Raw genomic sequence first — 15,891 nt, 5'->3', positions numbered from 1 at the left:
AGTTAATGAACCACTTCCATGTATTTATAACATCACAATGACGCCCAGCGACAACACCGTGTGACAACTTTTAACACAACTTTGTAACAGAAACCACCCTGTTTCTGGGGCTCTGGTATGCTGAATGATGCAATCCATCAATGTGGCTCAACTGGTTGTGAGGGACCCTTTGCATGTGTGTATGTGTGTGTGTGTGTTAACGATGCCTAAACTATTCTGCCAGAAAGACAAGGTGATCGATAAAAGCCTTAACCACCCTGTCACCGACACTGAGTCATAAGCATTTATAAGCTTTTCTATCCAGTCAGTGTCCCACATATGAGGCTTAAGGCTTGAGAAGGGTATGTGTCTGTGTGTGAGTGTGTGTGTGTTGTAGGTCTGCAGAACGGGGGTTGTGTGTGTGTATTTGTGGTGGGTGGGGCAGGATGTCAAGAGTGTCAGCTGTGTGCAATCTGGAGGGACAGGACTAACCACTCCTCTGGATGGACAGATATGCCTTATTTGGTCTGTGTCGAATGGCAAGGGAGCAATACCACCCTCAGCTATGCACACACAGTTTACGCGGTGTGGGCACACTGTTCTCTGTGTTGGCCAATTCCTGTTATTAGCCACAGGATCTTACGACACTTCAGTGTTTCCAAACATTGTCACAGATTGCTAATTCAGTGGCGGTAATTGATATCAGCAGTAGTTTGTTGTCAACGTAACCCAGAGTGAAATAACTACAGTAAACACGCTGTTTGTAAAGATGGCGTTTAAGAGTTTTCTGGGACTAACATGAAAAGTTCTCCGCTCTGTGTTTACAGGTATTTTTAGATCATGACCGTATAGTGAACATAACCTGTCCTAAAACAGACATCGAGGAACCCACTGCTACGAGTGTGAAAGGAGGATGGGTCAACAGATGAGTAATTAAACATAGCAAAGGCGGACATGGTTTGCAGGGCAACATAAAAACTATTAAAACAAAAACACTTGTGCTAAAACATTTTTTTTAATACACCACAACATTAAAAATGTGAAACTCACTTACTACTTACTACTTCCCATCCTTTGTCTTTAGATAGACATGTGCCTTTGTCATTATGCAACATCTCGTGATTAACTTTAGATTGCAGCACAAATGGATTACACACGTTCGTGAGCTGTATCTATCCGTATCAATCAGACCCTTTTCATCCCCGAGACAGTAAATCACATCATTTGCAGGTCACAGAAGGATTCAGCTGCCTAGAAATCAGTGGTATTGTCGGGAACAATGAAAGTGATGACCCTGATCTAATCACACTATCAAATAGGAGGTTGACAGTAACATCTGGACTGTGTGTGTGTGTGGGTGGGTGATGGTGGTGTGACTGCTCGGTTCGTTGTGGTTTTCATTTGAGTAAGAAGCATGGTTGTGCATGGCAGAGGTTGAGCTCTATAACAGGAGAGAGTGTGTCTGAGAAGCTGCTGCTGCTGAGTTGGAGGATGTGCTGAGTGACCCACTGTGGTTTGTGGTGCTGTGTTGATTGGAAGTGGTGAATCTGGAGGTGACTCCTGTTAGCTATCTCGTTTTGATTGTGTGTTAACCTCAGATGAAACTTCAGTTTGGCCTGTGGGGAAGTCCAGCTGATTAAACTCATAGTCTGGGTTTGGCATCTTGGGCCTCAGATCCCGTATTTCTTGTCTGCTGTGCTGCTCTGTAGATGTGGATTCTGGTTTCTGTTGATAAGGTGTGCGCTCTCTTATCAGTGGAGATACAATATGGACTGTGCTTGTCTCTTTTGATTGTTGCTGTGGTTGTTTGGCCTCATCTTGTCCACCTCTTGTGTTCCCCTCAGTTTGTTTCTCATCATGGTTGCTGCGTGTGATTTCTTCTTCATTGCCTGTGTGTTGTCCTGGTGATTTGTCTATTAGTGATTCTGCCGCATTAATCTTAGCCGGCCTCTGGACTGTTTCTGCTTCTGCTCCAGTATCTACAGTGTTCCTCTGACTTTTGTCTGTGAGCGCCCTCTGCCTGCAAACTGAAGCCATAGATTTCACCCATGGATGCAGGAGGGTCTGCTCTGCTGTTAGCCTCACTGTGGGGTCCGGCTGAAGCAAAGCTCTGACAAGGCCTCTAGCTTCTGCACACAAACACACAGATTAAAAAACAGGTTGTGTATTTATGTATGACTGGACAGTATGATGTGCGTGTGTGTGACATTTGTGCCAGCATGCATTGTGTTTCTACGCGTCTCACCCTCTGAGATGGGGTCCCAATATGGGGATGGGAAGTGAAGCTGGCTTTGTTTTATCAGCTGGAACAGCTCTTCCTGGTTGCGATCCCGACTGCGAAATGGAGGGAAGCCGCACAGTAGGATGTAGAGGATCACGCCCAGAGCCCACACGTCAACGGCTACACCGTAACCTGAAAGGTAGATCACCAACAAACCCTTTCAAAATAAGACAAAAAAAAAGAAAAAAAAAAGAAAATACATAATACTGACATCCAGATGCAGGAGTCTTATGAAGGCTCTACCTGTCTCACAGAGGATCTCTGGGGCTACATAAGTGGGTGTGCCACATATGGTGTAGACTGGTTCAGTCACAACCATGGCAAGACCAAAGTCTCCCAGCTTCAGTCGACAGATGTCGGCAGCAGCTTGTTCTATCTGAGCAAGAAAAGCAACACAGAGTCAGCAGTGGAAGCAAAGTTGAGTTTTGCAGAAATAACAGCAACAACACTCACATAGTTGCCACTCGGTTATACAGAGAAACTGGTGTTATTGATGCATTTGTGTATTTTGAAAAATATTGACCCTACTAAGTGCAGCGCCATAAAATATCACATAATAAAAATTATACTAGTATGATGCTGCCAGATTGTGGTGAACTGTGGTATGTAAGGTCAGAAAACAGTAGTAGATAAATAAAGGTCTATGCTCAGTCACCTGCAGCTGGTTAACCAGTTTTTTCCATTCACAGTGTGGTTTTGTTACCACATAAATAAAAGTTCTGAACATTTGACTGTGTGGACCGCAGTGTCCTGGACTTTGGCAGAATCTACTGATCAGCCCTACAGTGGTTCAATGTGTCGCATGGTTCTGTAAAGTAAAGTGACGGCTTTTCTAGCCACAGGATATCAATAGCTCATATCTGTTGAGTCTTAGGCTGAGATAGAAAATACTACAGCCACTGTTTTTATAACTTTAGATATTGTTTTTCAGATACCTACCAGCAGGTTCTCTGGTTTGAGGTCTCTGTGGACGATGCTCTTGCAGTGGATGTAATTCAGAGCTTCACTCACATCAGACACCATCAGTCCCGCCTCTGCCTCCGAAAACTTCCCCCTGTCGCTGATGGCCTCGAACAGATCCCCTCCGCTCACCAGCTCCATCACCAGGTAGGAGTGAGTGCGGGTGTGGTGGTGTGTGAACAGCTGCACTACACGAGGGTGACAGAGGCTACCCAGAAGGCTCAGCTCATTCTGCATCATGTGCTCTCGACCAATCAGCTTGGAGCGTTCGATAATTTTCACGGCGAGGCTTTGACCGTTGTCACGGCGGCGGCACTCTCGCACCACCGCAAAGTTCCCATCGCCGACAACACGTCCAAACTCATAGCGGCGCTCAATGTCCGAAAGGTCAACGTTGCTGCTGTCTGAGGGAAGGCCGAAGGTTTCCTTCCTGTGTGCGGGTTTGTGTGCTGCATCCACATCTGGAGCTGGATTTAAGAGATGTAACTGTATTTGGCTCTTCTCATCGTCTCTGCTGATTGGCCGAGGAGGTGAAGGCTCATTACAAACCTCCACCTTTTTCACTTCCTGCACTATATGAGAACTTTCTTTTTGCTTCCTTGACACAGGAGGAAGTGGGACCCTCCCAGATAGTGTATTGATCAGTTCTGGACCCTGATGTTTAACTCTCCTCGATAAACAGTTTTCACACAGTGTAGGAGAGAGAGTGTTTGCTTCTCTAAGATCCTCTTCATGCTTAAATGGACCAATAGCAGAAGGCTGTTGCTCTTTGACTCCACCCCTCACACGTAGTCTCTGCAGGTGGTTAGGAAGGTAAGCAGGTTTTCTGCGTGAAATCTGTTTATGAGGCTTCTGAGATGTATGGTTTTCCGGCAGGCGTGTGCCCGCGTGTTGAGATTTGTGAGCATTAGTGTGATTCTTGACATGCGTGTTTGTGTCTCGCCGTGTCTCTTGGTTGGTCCCGCTGTCGTCTGTCCCCTCACTGTATCCGCTGTCGGCCTTAGCAGCTTTATCCGGTGCTGGTCGGAGTCTCTTCTCCCAAGCCCGCACCGCATCGGCTCGGTAATGTGAGGGTTCGGGATAAAGTTCCTCCAGGGCTTCCTGCACACTGCTCAGCTCAGGACGAGCTTTACCGAGAGCCAGGAAGGCCACCTCACCTCGGAAGAAATCACACACACCTTTAACCTGTGAGAGAGAGAATTTCATATTTTTCTTGATTTTACCCAACATTTCGTACATTATTTATACAACTCATATCAACATTTGTCTTGAGGACACTAAAAGAAATGTTTACATGGGCCACAGACAGTTTAAAGAAAAGTGGAAATATGATTATTTTGGAATTTAATGGAACTATTTCTCATCTAATCAGCACCAGGAAAACTGTCATTCTTCTAGACTAGAGTCCTTAGCGACATTAAGGCTTCAGCAAGTTTACTGCATTAGTGCTTACGATGCAGAGTTTCAGTTACTGCCTACTAAAGCTGATTTTCAACATGTGACCATTGTCTGTGCTTTACTCATTTTTGTTTGTTTTTACTTGGCAACCTTTCAACCGATCAGCATTCAACCTACACATACCGTCATCTCTAAAGAGCGTCGGTGTGTCGGAGGACTGCACACAAGCATGTCCCTGTCGCATCTGCATTCATTGATTCCCCATAATGCTGAGATGGAGTTTTACCATACATACGCAGCACTGCAAACCTCACTTTACCCCCCCGATCATGCAGGGCAGTAACACAACAGCTGACACAGACAACAGTGGAAAAGATGAACCTCTCAGCTACAAACAGATTTATTGTTTTATTGTTAAAGCCTGTGAGTTATTTTCTTCATTGGAGAGTTTTCATGTATCACATGGGCAACACTGAGATCAATACATATGACGTGGGTTTCACTAACTGGGTAATCATCCATACAATGAGTGTTGTACTTCTAATGAATCGGTTTAAATAGGTGCATTTGTGATGAGTGAAGGTGTGTAAGGGTCAAACTTCTACAGCCAGTCACTGGAAAGTCATTTATACTAGTTTAATTGAAAATGAGACAGAACATGTGTGCACATTTTAAAAGGAGGGACTGTTTTTTTTTTTGAATCGCACTTGAGTTTAAGTTTATCAGTTCATTTTGTAAAAGAGCGTTGCTATCACGTCTGTACGATTGAGCATATGATGACGTTTAACTCTAATTAATGTCCTTATAATTCAAGTTAAACATGTTATCAAATCAAGTAAATCACCACACAGAAAATCGTGGCATCACAAACTCATCACCCGTAGTAACTGAGTTATGGGTTTTTATGGGGGGCAAACTGTGCATTTTTTCACTCTCCCTTTCGGTTGTAGTTGGTCATGGTGGGGCCTCACCTCTCGTGCGTGTGTCGTGTATAGGCGTGTGACTCTGGCTCTGTGCCAGCGGGGAAACCCCAATGCCTCCGAGATATCCAATAGCAGTTGCTCGAAGGACACCACACCCCTGCGGTTCAGCAGCACCGTTACCTTGTAAACAAAGAGATAAAAATCACAGTTAAGTTATGAGTGACTAGAACCGGTACCACTGTTGGAAACTGAACCCCAGACAAACATGGAGCGTTTGACCACATCTGAAAATGTTTGCCAAGAATCTAGATCAGAACTAGATTTATAACTGCAGGCTAGATGCCTTATTACGAAGTGAAGACACCTGAGGGTGCTATTTATGTATCTTCACTACATTATTACTAGTTATTATTATTAGCAGTAGAAAACACTGGTTACAACCCAGATAGCCATCCATGGATACTAATATTAAAGCGCCACCATAATGAATTCACCTTTCGTAGTGTACTTTGACCACATGGTCGGACTATTGTGACCAGACGGGGCCGCTCTGCGCTCTCCTCTGCATGTCGGGTATGGAAGATGGGGAGGTGAGGAGGAGGCAAGAGGGACCCATGGACATGTCCCGCAGGGTTAGGGTGGACGGGCCATGTCTGGGGTGCCCCACCTGGACGCTTCAGCGAGGGGATCGGAGGAGCTGAAGCGGAGAGAGTTGGAGGACAAAGGGTGGAGGACAAAAGACAGAAAGCATAATAAAGACATTGTGTGCTCTGTCTGGACTTGTATACCAAGGAAAACTCATAAGTAACTCAATACTAGTTCTTCATCCTGTGTGAGTGTGAAAGCAAATCCGGCTGATCAGATTTGAGTGTTTTCCATCACATGGAGTGCAAGGGCCATTTGAGATTCCTCAAGCACCTTGCCCCAACCGGCTGAATAATTTAGGTTTCCTTAAGTCACGAAAACCCACACACATGTACACGCACACACACCCACCTCTACAAAGGCTTGCTTGACCTGGTTAGGGCTCAGCTGAATCTGCATGATTAATGAAGCATTAGAGACACGCAGCATCTTTGACGTTTCACTTTCTGGCACTGAGGGAGGCAGAGATGTTATCCATCCACTCAGCTGGGGTTTGTTTTGTTGTTGTTGTTTCCAGACACAGGCTAGAAACACAAGACCCCATATACCTCCTCCAGCACGACCAGGGCCCCCTTTTAACAGGACACCACTGAGGGTGACCAACAGCGCACACTTTCACACACAAAAGCTTTTCACTGTGGACACAGAAAGCCCTCCGCGTCTTTCAGCTTAAACGTCTCACAAAGAGCCAGCTGTGGCCAGTCACACTCAACCAGCCCTTTATCAGTGTGTTTATAAGGAGGCTGTCCATGGTTTCCTTTCTTATAGTAATAATATATATATATCGTTATAAATGATATTTTCAGTGTTTTGTTACCTTTTGAGCATATTTAAGTTTTAACACAGAAAATTACATTTGAATAAAGTTTTTAATTTAGTTTCCTTTTAAATAAATCCCACTATTGACTCACCTGCCAATCTCCATTTAGCATTGTGCGTCGCTTCGCATCCATGCCTGGGTCTCTGTGAGGGCGTCATGTCTTAAAAGATAAAATAAACAACAAGTCTATAACTACAAATAATAATAATAATAATAATAACAAAAAAATAACTGAGTGACACTTATTACTTTCTATTTGTCTTCGTTGCTCCATGAGCTGCTGCTGCTTCCAGGTAAAGTAACGGGACGCACCGTGAGGCGACCGTGTAACTACACCGGTTGCCATGGAGACGCGTCAAGTTGACCGGCTCGAGAAAGAGGAAACACCGGACGCTGAGCTAGATTACCTTCAAAATAAAAGTAAATAAAAGTATTTTAAAAAACGTAACTTTAGGTCCGTGTCTGGTGTATATGCTGTGGGGCAATCTTACGAATAAACGCGGGGTTTCACCATTTTAAGAAACACTTCCAACAACATCATATAGGTATAGAAGGTTAGTGATGAGCACAGACCCTGTTTTTATTTTGAAATGTCTCAAAAGAAATTCTAATGTGAATACTTGACACAAAGTAGAAGACACCTTTTAATGAGGGAGCCACCGTGGAAAGCTTTCAGAAGAGTGAAGAGGTAAAGGGAACCTATGCAAGGCCGCTTTTCTAATTTTACTCAATCAGCCTGCCTGTTTCTGGGTCGGGTATGATCTATTTTGTTTAGCTTGACATAACTTGTGCAGTATTGGCATCACAAGAGGACAAATGAAAATAAAGTTGCAAAATCACATGTGACATATAATATTAATTTAGATTTGAACTGTTTGAAGTATGGATGACTTTTGGATCATGCATTTTTAAAACAAGGGCCCCAGAAATGCTAATGTGGTTTCTAACGAAGCACAAAGAGAGGTTTAAAGTATCCGTCTGAAGATTTTAATAATAATACTTTATTTCTTTGACTTTATTTGATTTTAATTTATCTAAAAGTTTTTTAGTTGTCTCTAAACGGCATGCTACATTATTCCCAGTTTTGAACATAACACCTCAAGGGTATCTACTGGCCAGGTTAAACCCCTCTTTTCTCTTGACACATTGAATAAGAAAGAGAAAAAAAACTGAACGCTCACACAAAACCCTTTATATCTCAAAGACTGGATGAAAGTTATGGTGAAAAATCACCCTGACAGTGGGGGAGAGAGGAGCTGCCGGTCTTAGAGTCAGTTGCCATAGTTTCACAGATGGAATCCAATACTCTGCCACGCACACACTCTCTGAAATATAAGCGGACACACAGCGTGTCCAGTTGATCTTTTAATACACTGCCCCCCGTGGCTCTGTCTCCACGGATACTGTTGATATTGGATCAGGAAGCAACAACATCTATTCCGGCTCCTTATCCGGGGAATCACCAGGGAAACCTGTGAACAGACCTGTGTGTTTTCTCCAACTGATGATTTTTTTACTCTTTAGCCATTTGTTTCCCGTATTTCACTTGCTGCTGGGACTTTTAGATGACAGTATAGACCCAGTATAGTCAAGATTACCATTGCACTGTGCATTAAAAGCCACCTTTCCTTGTTTAACATTATGATGGGAAAAATAAAAATCCCGGAGGTTGAATGACGATTACTGCTTCTTTATTTTGGAAGATGATGATATTTCTGTCAAGTTTAAATTGAATCTTTTCATGGTTTCAAATTCAGAAATGGGCCTGCACTCACGCCTACAGTGCACTACCAGCGTCTGACCAGCAGAGGGAGCAAATGCGCCTACTGGTGCCGAGCATTGTATTACTACCACTCTGTACTAGTGGTGCATCTGGCATGCAGCAGTGCAATACAGGGTTGATTCTGGCAACTTCACGCCTTAGCTTCAATTTCCAAAGTAAAGGGGCCTAACTCTGGCAGACTGACTCAGTGCAGTGTCCTTGACTCACTCTTTACTGGTACACAATCTTAAACCTGCAGTGGCTACACAAACACAAACACAAAACATTCAAACATTACGCTGCACTTCTTCAGCACGTACCAGCAGCCACTGCCAGGAAATACAATAGCACTGCTTTTCAATAATAATGACAAACAGTATGTTACAGCATAATGATTATGTTTATTTTATAAAAACTCCTCTTGCTCTGTGTTTATCCTCCTCAAACACAAACGCTAAACTCAACTTTAACAGACTTGATGGGTTGCCATAAATAACCTTTCATTAAGAGCTTATCAAGATATAAAAACCCCATTTAATGTGTTGTTACTAGCTTGAACTGCTCTTGTAAAGGCGGTGCGTGATAAATAAATGCATGTTCAAACATCTACTTTGCATGCTGTAATCCGAGCCATGCAGAGACTTGATGCTGATTCTTTCCCCCCTCTCCGCTCATGTGATTAACTTTCTTGTTACTCAAGCTCCATATGAACAAGTAGAATGAGAGCAGACGAGTGGAGCCAGAAATAACAGAGGCTGCCAAATGTGAATGAATGAACAAATGGCTGTGTGGTAGAGGCGGGGTGGGGCAATGGCCAGATGTTTATGCAGTTGTAGTCGCACAAAGATGCCGGGTAAATCTGGAAGAAATATCAGCATTCCCCGGTTTACGGCTTGTCAGCTCTTCCCCCTGCTCTTCTGGGAATCATCACAACAGCAAAATGAGGCCCTGCAGGAGTCTGCTTATTCTCACACAAACACACACACACACACACACACACACACACACACACACACACACACACACTTGGTTAAAATACTGTTAAAAACTGTTCAAGCAAAATATACTGTGCCGTTATAAATGTGGTTATAAATATAATCTTAACAGCTGCTTGTCATAACAGCTGATTTAACCGTTTACAGCTCAGTAAAAATAAGATGTCATAATTTTATGAGTCACGAGATAAAGATGTTGTTCGTGCGATTGTTAAAATCTGTGTCAGACTTTATCTGTATAAAAAAAAATTCCAGAGAATTTCTAACCCAAGGAAATCCATTTTAATGTGACTTATGACCACAGAGCCCTGTATCACGGGCTGGAGCAAGGTCGAACACACACCCACGCACATGTCATTAGCACAACAGCATAACCGCCTGTGTCATTTTGGAATTGCGATTTTTCTTGTTCAAATGTGACTTGGGCAATTTTGCAATTAGGCAGCAACAGTGTTGAAACACGGCGACAGAGACAATAAATTTCTCAATTTTATCTTGTTCCCGTTTCAAGTATTTGAAACAGATGGCAAATAATGCAAGTATTTATACGCCACACACCGACATGACGCAGTTTACACAAGAATACATTTAAATCCACACACGCACAAGTGGAAGAAACTGTAACGAAGGCACGGCAGAGCGAGAGGAGAAGCCGAACGGCTTCAACCTTTCACCTCCTCTCCCTCCTCCGCTTATTTTTCCATGTGTCTCCCTCACACCTGTTTGTGTCAAATGTCTGAACCCGTGCGCGCCGCGGAACCCGTTTCCCCCGCGCACATGTGTGCCGCTTTAGACACATCAGCAGACGGGTGCGCGGGGAGGCCAGGGAAGGACAAGGGCAGTGGGTCAGAGTTTGTAAAGCGGTGAGATGTGATGTAACAGTATTGACTCCCCCTCTCCCCGGTCTCTGTCGGCATGTGTGTGCCTGCTGTTTCAGAGAGTGTTTGTTAATAACGACCAGAGACCATCTGACCCAGCATTTGCTGATATGGGAATTTCGTCAGCCAGAGATGGTTTCTCTGTTTCTGAATGAATGGATGCAGCTGCCGCGTGTGTCCTTGTGTGTCTATCTGTGCGTGTGTTTGCTCTTGCACATCTATATTTGTACGGACTGATCTGAATGTGTGCTATTGAAATTGTAAGCAGGTAAGGACACGGTGGCCTGTCCTCTTGCCCACGAGCTTTGTGGTCTTTAAGGCACCGAGCAGTGGATTTAAATTAAAGTTAGCATTCGTTCCTTTGATATATTTGGTAGTTGTTTATAACAGAGTATTGTTGAGAGGATTTATACCACTCTATTGTATATACAGCTGTAGCTTCAGGCTGAAACCTTGGTGCTAAGCTTAACACAACTTCAAAAGTCACCACCACACCCTGCTAAGAACTAGTCCAGCATGTAATCCCCCCGTAAACTCGCGCGTTCTCAGTTTTTACCTCTTCGGACGTGTGCACAAAGTTAAGAAATGAAATCTGCGTTAAAGCTTTACACGTGTTGATTGATTTTTATGTTTGTACTGATTGATTTTTTGTTTTCCTGCAAAGCTAAGCAAACGGGATGCACCGCAGTGTTAGCTCAGGGAGGTGCACGTCAGCCTGTGGCTTAGTTCCAGTGCAGGACCATAAATCTGGCTTTGCACTCTGCAAATTTCCCCAAAGTTTAAACTGTTCTTTTAACAGCAGTGTGCATTTCTTCCTCTTGTGCTTCTAAACTGCATTTCTATGACCTTTAATGCTCACGGGAAATAACTAAATAACAAAGTTAATTGCGTTATTCATCGGAGGTGCAGACTAGTCGTCTCGGATGGGGTCTTATCTGATGAGATTAACAATGGTCAGGCAACACAAACAACCCCGCGACACCCGTCTCATTCCGATTTAAATGCTGCAGGCTTCAATCAGGGCCTCAAACTGATTGGCCGTGAGTTGCCTGGAAAGGCCACAAAAAGAGCAACGGCAACCATGTACTCATCTTAAAATGCCGTGTGTAGGGCTCTGCCCTTTCAAATTAAAGGGAAATTTATTTTTCCAAAACAGCCGGACACTGTAGCTTTTATCAAGCAAAGTTTTCATTGGAGATCTTTGCCCTTTTCTTTGGATTTATTGACAATAAGCATCATCGTAAGATGCGAAGTCAACGTGCAAAAGTCCGCCTGAACAACAAACGCAAACTAACTGCGTGTGTGCAAAATAAACAGCAGTTTAGCGCCCTTATCTTCACACTCATGACTCCAGCCATCACATGCCTGTGTGAATGAGCGTTTACATGCTCACACAGGCTCTTCGGACACCCTGTTGCCTCGGGCCGGCCTGATTAAGGTCAGAAAAAGTCAAACAGCCCCCGAAGAAGACGGATCAGAGAAGACACAGATGGAGACTGATAGAGAGGACAGGGGGCAGACAAAACTATCATGGCATTCTCAACCTTCAACAACCCCCTGCAAGACAAAAAAAAAAAATAAATCAATCACCCCCATCCTCCACTCAGACACGATCTGCTTTTCTTCTCTTTCTCTATCCTTGACAGCTGAGAGCCATTCATCAACCTCTCCTCCTCCCCCACCTCTTTTCTTTACTCCGTCTCTCATTTTCCACACTTCTCAACCATTTGCATCTGCCGCTCTCTCTCTGTTCGGGCTCTGTTCAATACTCAACGTGCAACCTCGTGCAATCAAACACACAACCAAACAAACAATTTTATTTGCATTGAACTCTTCATGACAAAACCAAGTCTATCACACACTCCACATGTCTATCGCCTGCCCGCCTCCTCCCGCGTCCCCCTCCCTTCCTCCCCGCGCACGGCCTGATGACATCACGAACAGCCGGTGTGGATCCAGCCAGTCAGATCGCAGCGAGGCCGCCGCTGTGCTGACTACCCTCCCTGCCGCTCTCCTCCCTCCCTCATTCTGACGCTCCCCCTCATCGCCGCGGCCTCGCGCTCATCCTCGCACGGTTACCTCCGCACCCTCACTCCTCCGCGCCGCCTGCAGACATGGTCGAGGCTTTCGTTGGCACATGGAACCTCAAGGAGAGCGAGAAGTTTGATGACTACATGAAGGAGCTGGGTAAGTGTGTGCGCGTGTGAGTGCGCGTGGGTTGGAGGAAATATGAACGCGAGCGTGCGCGCATGCGTGCGAAACGGGAGAGGGATGCAGTCGGTGCAGCAGCGCGTGTGAGCACATGTGAAAACAAGGACGGGGGGGAAAGATAAATGGTGTATGAGGTGTGTGTGTGTGTGTGTGTGTGTTGACGTTGAAACGGTGTAAGTAGCTGTTGGTAGAGGGTGTGGGAAAGGCAGAAAAAAAAGGCCGAGTGGGCACAATGAAGTGGTAAATAAGGGAGGAACCAAAATGGAGAATGAACAAAAAGGTGGAGGAGTGCGTGGAAAGAAGAAAGAAAGAAAGAAAGGAGGAGATGGGAACCTGAGGGGGGAGGAGAAGAAGGAAGAGTGGTTGACCGCATGGCCCTAAGTGGTAGAACAGCAGGGAGGGGCTATCTTTAGTGGAGAAAAGAGAATCAGCCCCACTGTGGGAAACTATGAATGGCAACAGGCATTCACACACACACACACACACTGGAGTATGTGGGTGACCTTTGTTGAAAGCTGTTCATTGTCTGAGGCCGTGGGGAGGGGCTGAATACTAAGGTGGTACCAGTGCCAAGTCGCTATCAGGCCGAGAACGTTGGCTTCAAAACATCACACTGTTTCAGTGTGTGATGGGGGCAGGTGCGCTGAGTTTTACAACACAGTGCGTCTGTGTGCCTGCTGACCTCTGAGCCATATTACTATTGACCCGCCTGCCCCCGATCGCCATAGAAACCGGAGACCCCTCAGCCTCTAACCCTGTTTTTGATCGACGAGGCGTCTGTGTGCAGAGCGACTTTGTGTTGCACTCAGTGTGGGAATGTGCCCGTTAATGGCTTCTGGAGATCATCTAAACTGTCAAAACAAGGAATTCACTTATAGTGGGAAAGGGCGTGAGTCACCGCCAACCAATGAGGTGAACTCGGTTGATCCTACACACACACACACATGCACACATGCCTAGACAGGTAGTTGGGTCAATGAGACCCTGCAGTGTTTGAAGAGCTGCAGGGTTGGTAGCAGATAAATGGAGATCACAGAGCGTGCTTGCTGAGGGAGGCATGCAGTCTATCATCTGAACACAGGTTGGAGTGAGAAAGTCGGCCTCATGTTAGATCTATTATTTTACAAACTTCGGCGTTCAAATAACCACCATGTAATTCTTATAACATTTAAAGGTTTACTTTGGGTTTACTGCTCGTTTGCAAGTAGCTTGCTAAGATTAGCATTTACCTTAGACAAACAAGCCTCACCCATTCAAGTGAAATCTCACCTGTTTGTTTGATTGCCTGTGTGTCTTCTTTTCGTGCAGGCGTGGGCTTCGCCACGCGTAAGGTCGGAAACATGACCAAGCCCACCACCATCATCTCGGTGGAAGGCGACACGGTGACGGTGAAGACCCAGAGCACCATCAAGAACACGGAGCTCAGCTTCAAGCTGGGAGAGGAGTTCGACGAGACCACCGCCGACGACAGGAAGGTTAAGGTGAGGGAGTCAAAGAGCTCAGGTTGCAAAGTCAAGACAAAGCTGTGGAACTCAATGCACACTTAAAGTCCCGGAACAAACATGAATATAGGACGGACGGGAACAATGAGCTTGACAGAGGGCTGAACAAACCAGTCTGGTAGGGATGGAAGCGTATTGGAAAGGTCAGAGGTGAGGGTCAGAGCACATAGCGATGTCATGTAAGACCTGAGCAAAGATTTTGAGATAAGCATTTCACTAGAGGCAGAATAAAAAGTGAAATAAAACTGAAAAGCTACATCTACAAGTGATGATATATAATTTATTTGTAACACCATCATTCAGTAAATAGGGGTTTCTCGTTCTACTGTTGCAAAACATTTGGCATTCTCCAACATGTCCGTGCCCTGTTCAGATAAAGTTGCATAAGTTGCCACTGCCTGAACTAGACGTTGCATAAAATGAAAGCACTCCAGCAGCTATCCCCTCAAAACTGTACAGCAATTGCTTCCATGATCTTCACGATGTGATGAGTTCTTGTGTGTATTAACCACCCCCCCGGTTGTTTCTCTGCTCCCCGCAGTCCATCGTGACAATAGACGGCGGGAAGATGGTGCACATACAGAAGTGGGACGGCAAAGAGACGAGCCTGGTCAGGGAAGTCAACGGAAACAACCTCACACTGGTTAGTGCACCTGGCCGCACAAAACACACAAAAACATCACATGAGAGTGGTTTTCTGACTTCTTTTCTCCTCTCGTCACAGACGCTCACTCTCGGATCGGTCGTTAGCACACGTCGCTACGAGAAGGCAGCATAAAAAACCCCGTTGCCGTGGCACCGTCACCCAGACTCCCCTAACGGTTCGACAAACTCATGATACGGCTGCTGCTGATTCCGTTTGATGTCCCTTCATACTGTACTTTCAGTATTAACAGTACTGCTGACTGTGACCCGTCCCCCCCCTCCCCTTTTTTACCCGTCCCCCTTTCTCTTTCTATTTTGTTCATCCTACCTTAAGAAACACTGAATAAATTCCAATGATTTGTTGTTGTTTTTGTTTCTCTACAAAACTCCAGGTGGTCTGTATTTTAGTTTTTAGAAATTGTGCTTTGCATGGTGCCTACGAAAAACCTGGAGAAGTATTTTCCCTGTGAGAGTTACCAAAAAGAAATAAAAAATAAACATGTCCGCCGTTGGACTAACTGGTTAAGAAATGAAATCTCCCTGGGAGAGTGTGTTTTTTTTTTTTTTTTTTAATGAAATGTTTACAATTGTTTTTACTTATCTGGGACCTCAACGTCTCCGAGATATCATTCTCATCTATTCTGCATAATCAAATAACATGTAAATGCACACTGCTGAGTCCCATTATGTAAAGTTTCACTCATGGCTGAATTTGCAACCTTGAGTGAGGCCTGAAAGTGTCTGCAGTGTGAGCCACAGTCGTGCAAGTTCAAAGAAAACAAGCAAGGGGAAAAGAGTTCAGGAGCGCAATTGTGCGTTCCAAAGAGCGTGACCGCACTTTCCATCACAGCTGGCTTTACAGGCACTGACGCAGAGGTTAATTATAGCTCGT

The 15,891-nt window shown here is 44.9% G+C and overlaps 2 protein-coding genes across 2 annotated transcripts; one reads left to right on the top strand and one right to left on the bottom strand.

Moving 5' to 3' along the window:
* Positions 1-25: 25 nt before the first annotated feature.
* On the bottom strand, positions 26-12,521 carry dclk3 (doublecortin-like kinase 3). Its single transcript, XM_047604925.1, has 8 exons — positions 7,256-12,521; positions 7,098-7,166; positions 6,036-6,238; positions 5,590-5,721; positions 3,200-4,405; positions 2,504-2,636; positions 2,225-2,392; positions 26-2,108 (listed from the first exon to the last, which is right to left on the bottom strand). Exons 1-8 carry the CDS (start codon positions 7,350-7,352, stop codon positions 1,543-1,545), a joined length of 2,574 nt encoding a protein of 857 aa, XP_047460881.1. The 5' UTR covers positions 7,353-12,521; the 3' UTR covers positions 26-1,542.
* Positions 12,522-12,652: 131 nt separating this feature from the next.
* Positions 12,653-15,534, top strand: fabp3 (fatty acid binding protein 3, muscle and heart). The gene is made up of 4 exons (XM_047604934.1): positions 12,653-12,828; positions 14,161-14,333; positions 14,896-14,997; positions 15,079-15,534. The coding sequence occupies exons 1-4, from the start codon at positions 12,756-12,758 to the stop codon at positions 15,130-15,132; spliced, it is 402 nt and encodes a 133-aa protein (XP_047460890.1). The 5' UTR covers positions 12,653-12,755; the 3' UTR covers positions 15,133-15,534.
* The last annotated feature ends 357 nt before the right edge of the window (positions 15,535-15,891 follow it).

Source organism: Mugil cephalus, chromosome 14 (genome assembly GCF_022458985.1).
Source record: "Mugil cephalus isolate CIBA_MC_2020 chromosome 14, CIBA_Mcephalus_1.1, whole genome shotgun sequence".
Taxonomy (NCBI): Eukaryota; Metazoa; Chordata; class Actinopteri; order Mugiliformes; family Mugilidae; genus Mugil; species Mugil cephalus.
This window is presented reverse-complemented; position numbering and strand designations above follow the sequence as displayed.

What these genes read in the sequence shown, in the direction of transcription:
- dclk3 (XM_047604925.1), bottom strand. Translation starts at nt 7,352, where the DNA reads ATGGCAACCGGTGTAGTTACACGGTCGCCTCACGGTGCGTCCCGTTAC. An exon ending in GTCAAAGTACACTACGAAAG is followed by an intron (nt 5,722 to 6,035) that starts GTGAATTCATTA and finishes TTTGTTTACAAG; the next exon opens with GTAACGGTGCTGCTGAACCG. An exon ending in TCAAACCAGAGAACCTGCTG is followed by an intron (nt 2,637 to 3,199) that starts GTAGGTATCTGA and finishes TTTCTTGCTCAG; the next exon opens with ATAGAACAAGCTGCTGCCGA.
- fabp3 (XM_047604934.1), top strand. Translation starts at nt 12,756, where the DNA reads ATGGTCGAGGCTTTCGTTGGCACATGGAACCTCAAGGAGAGCGAGAAG. An exon ending in TGACTACATGAAGGAGCTGG is followed by an intron (nt 12,829 to 14,160) that starts GTAAGTGTGTGC and finishes CTTTTCGTGCAG; the next exon opens with GCGTGGGCTTCGCCACGCGT. An exon ending in CCGACGACAGGAAGGTTAAG is followed by an intron (nt 14,334 to 14,895) that starts GTGAGGGAGTCA and finishes TGCTCCCCGCAG; the next exon opens with TCCATCGTGACAATAGACGG.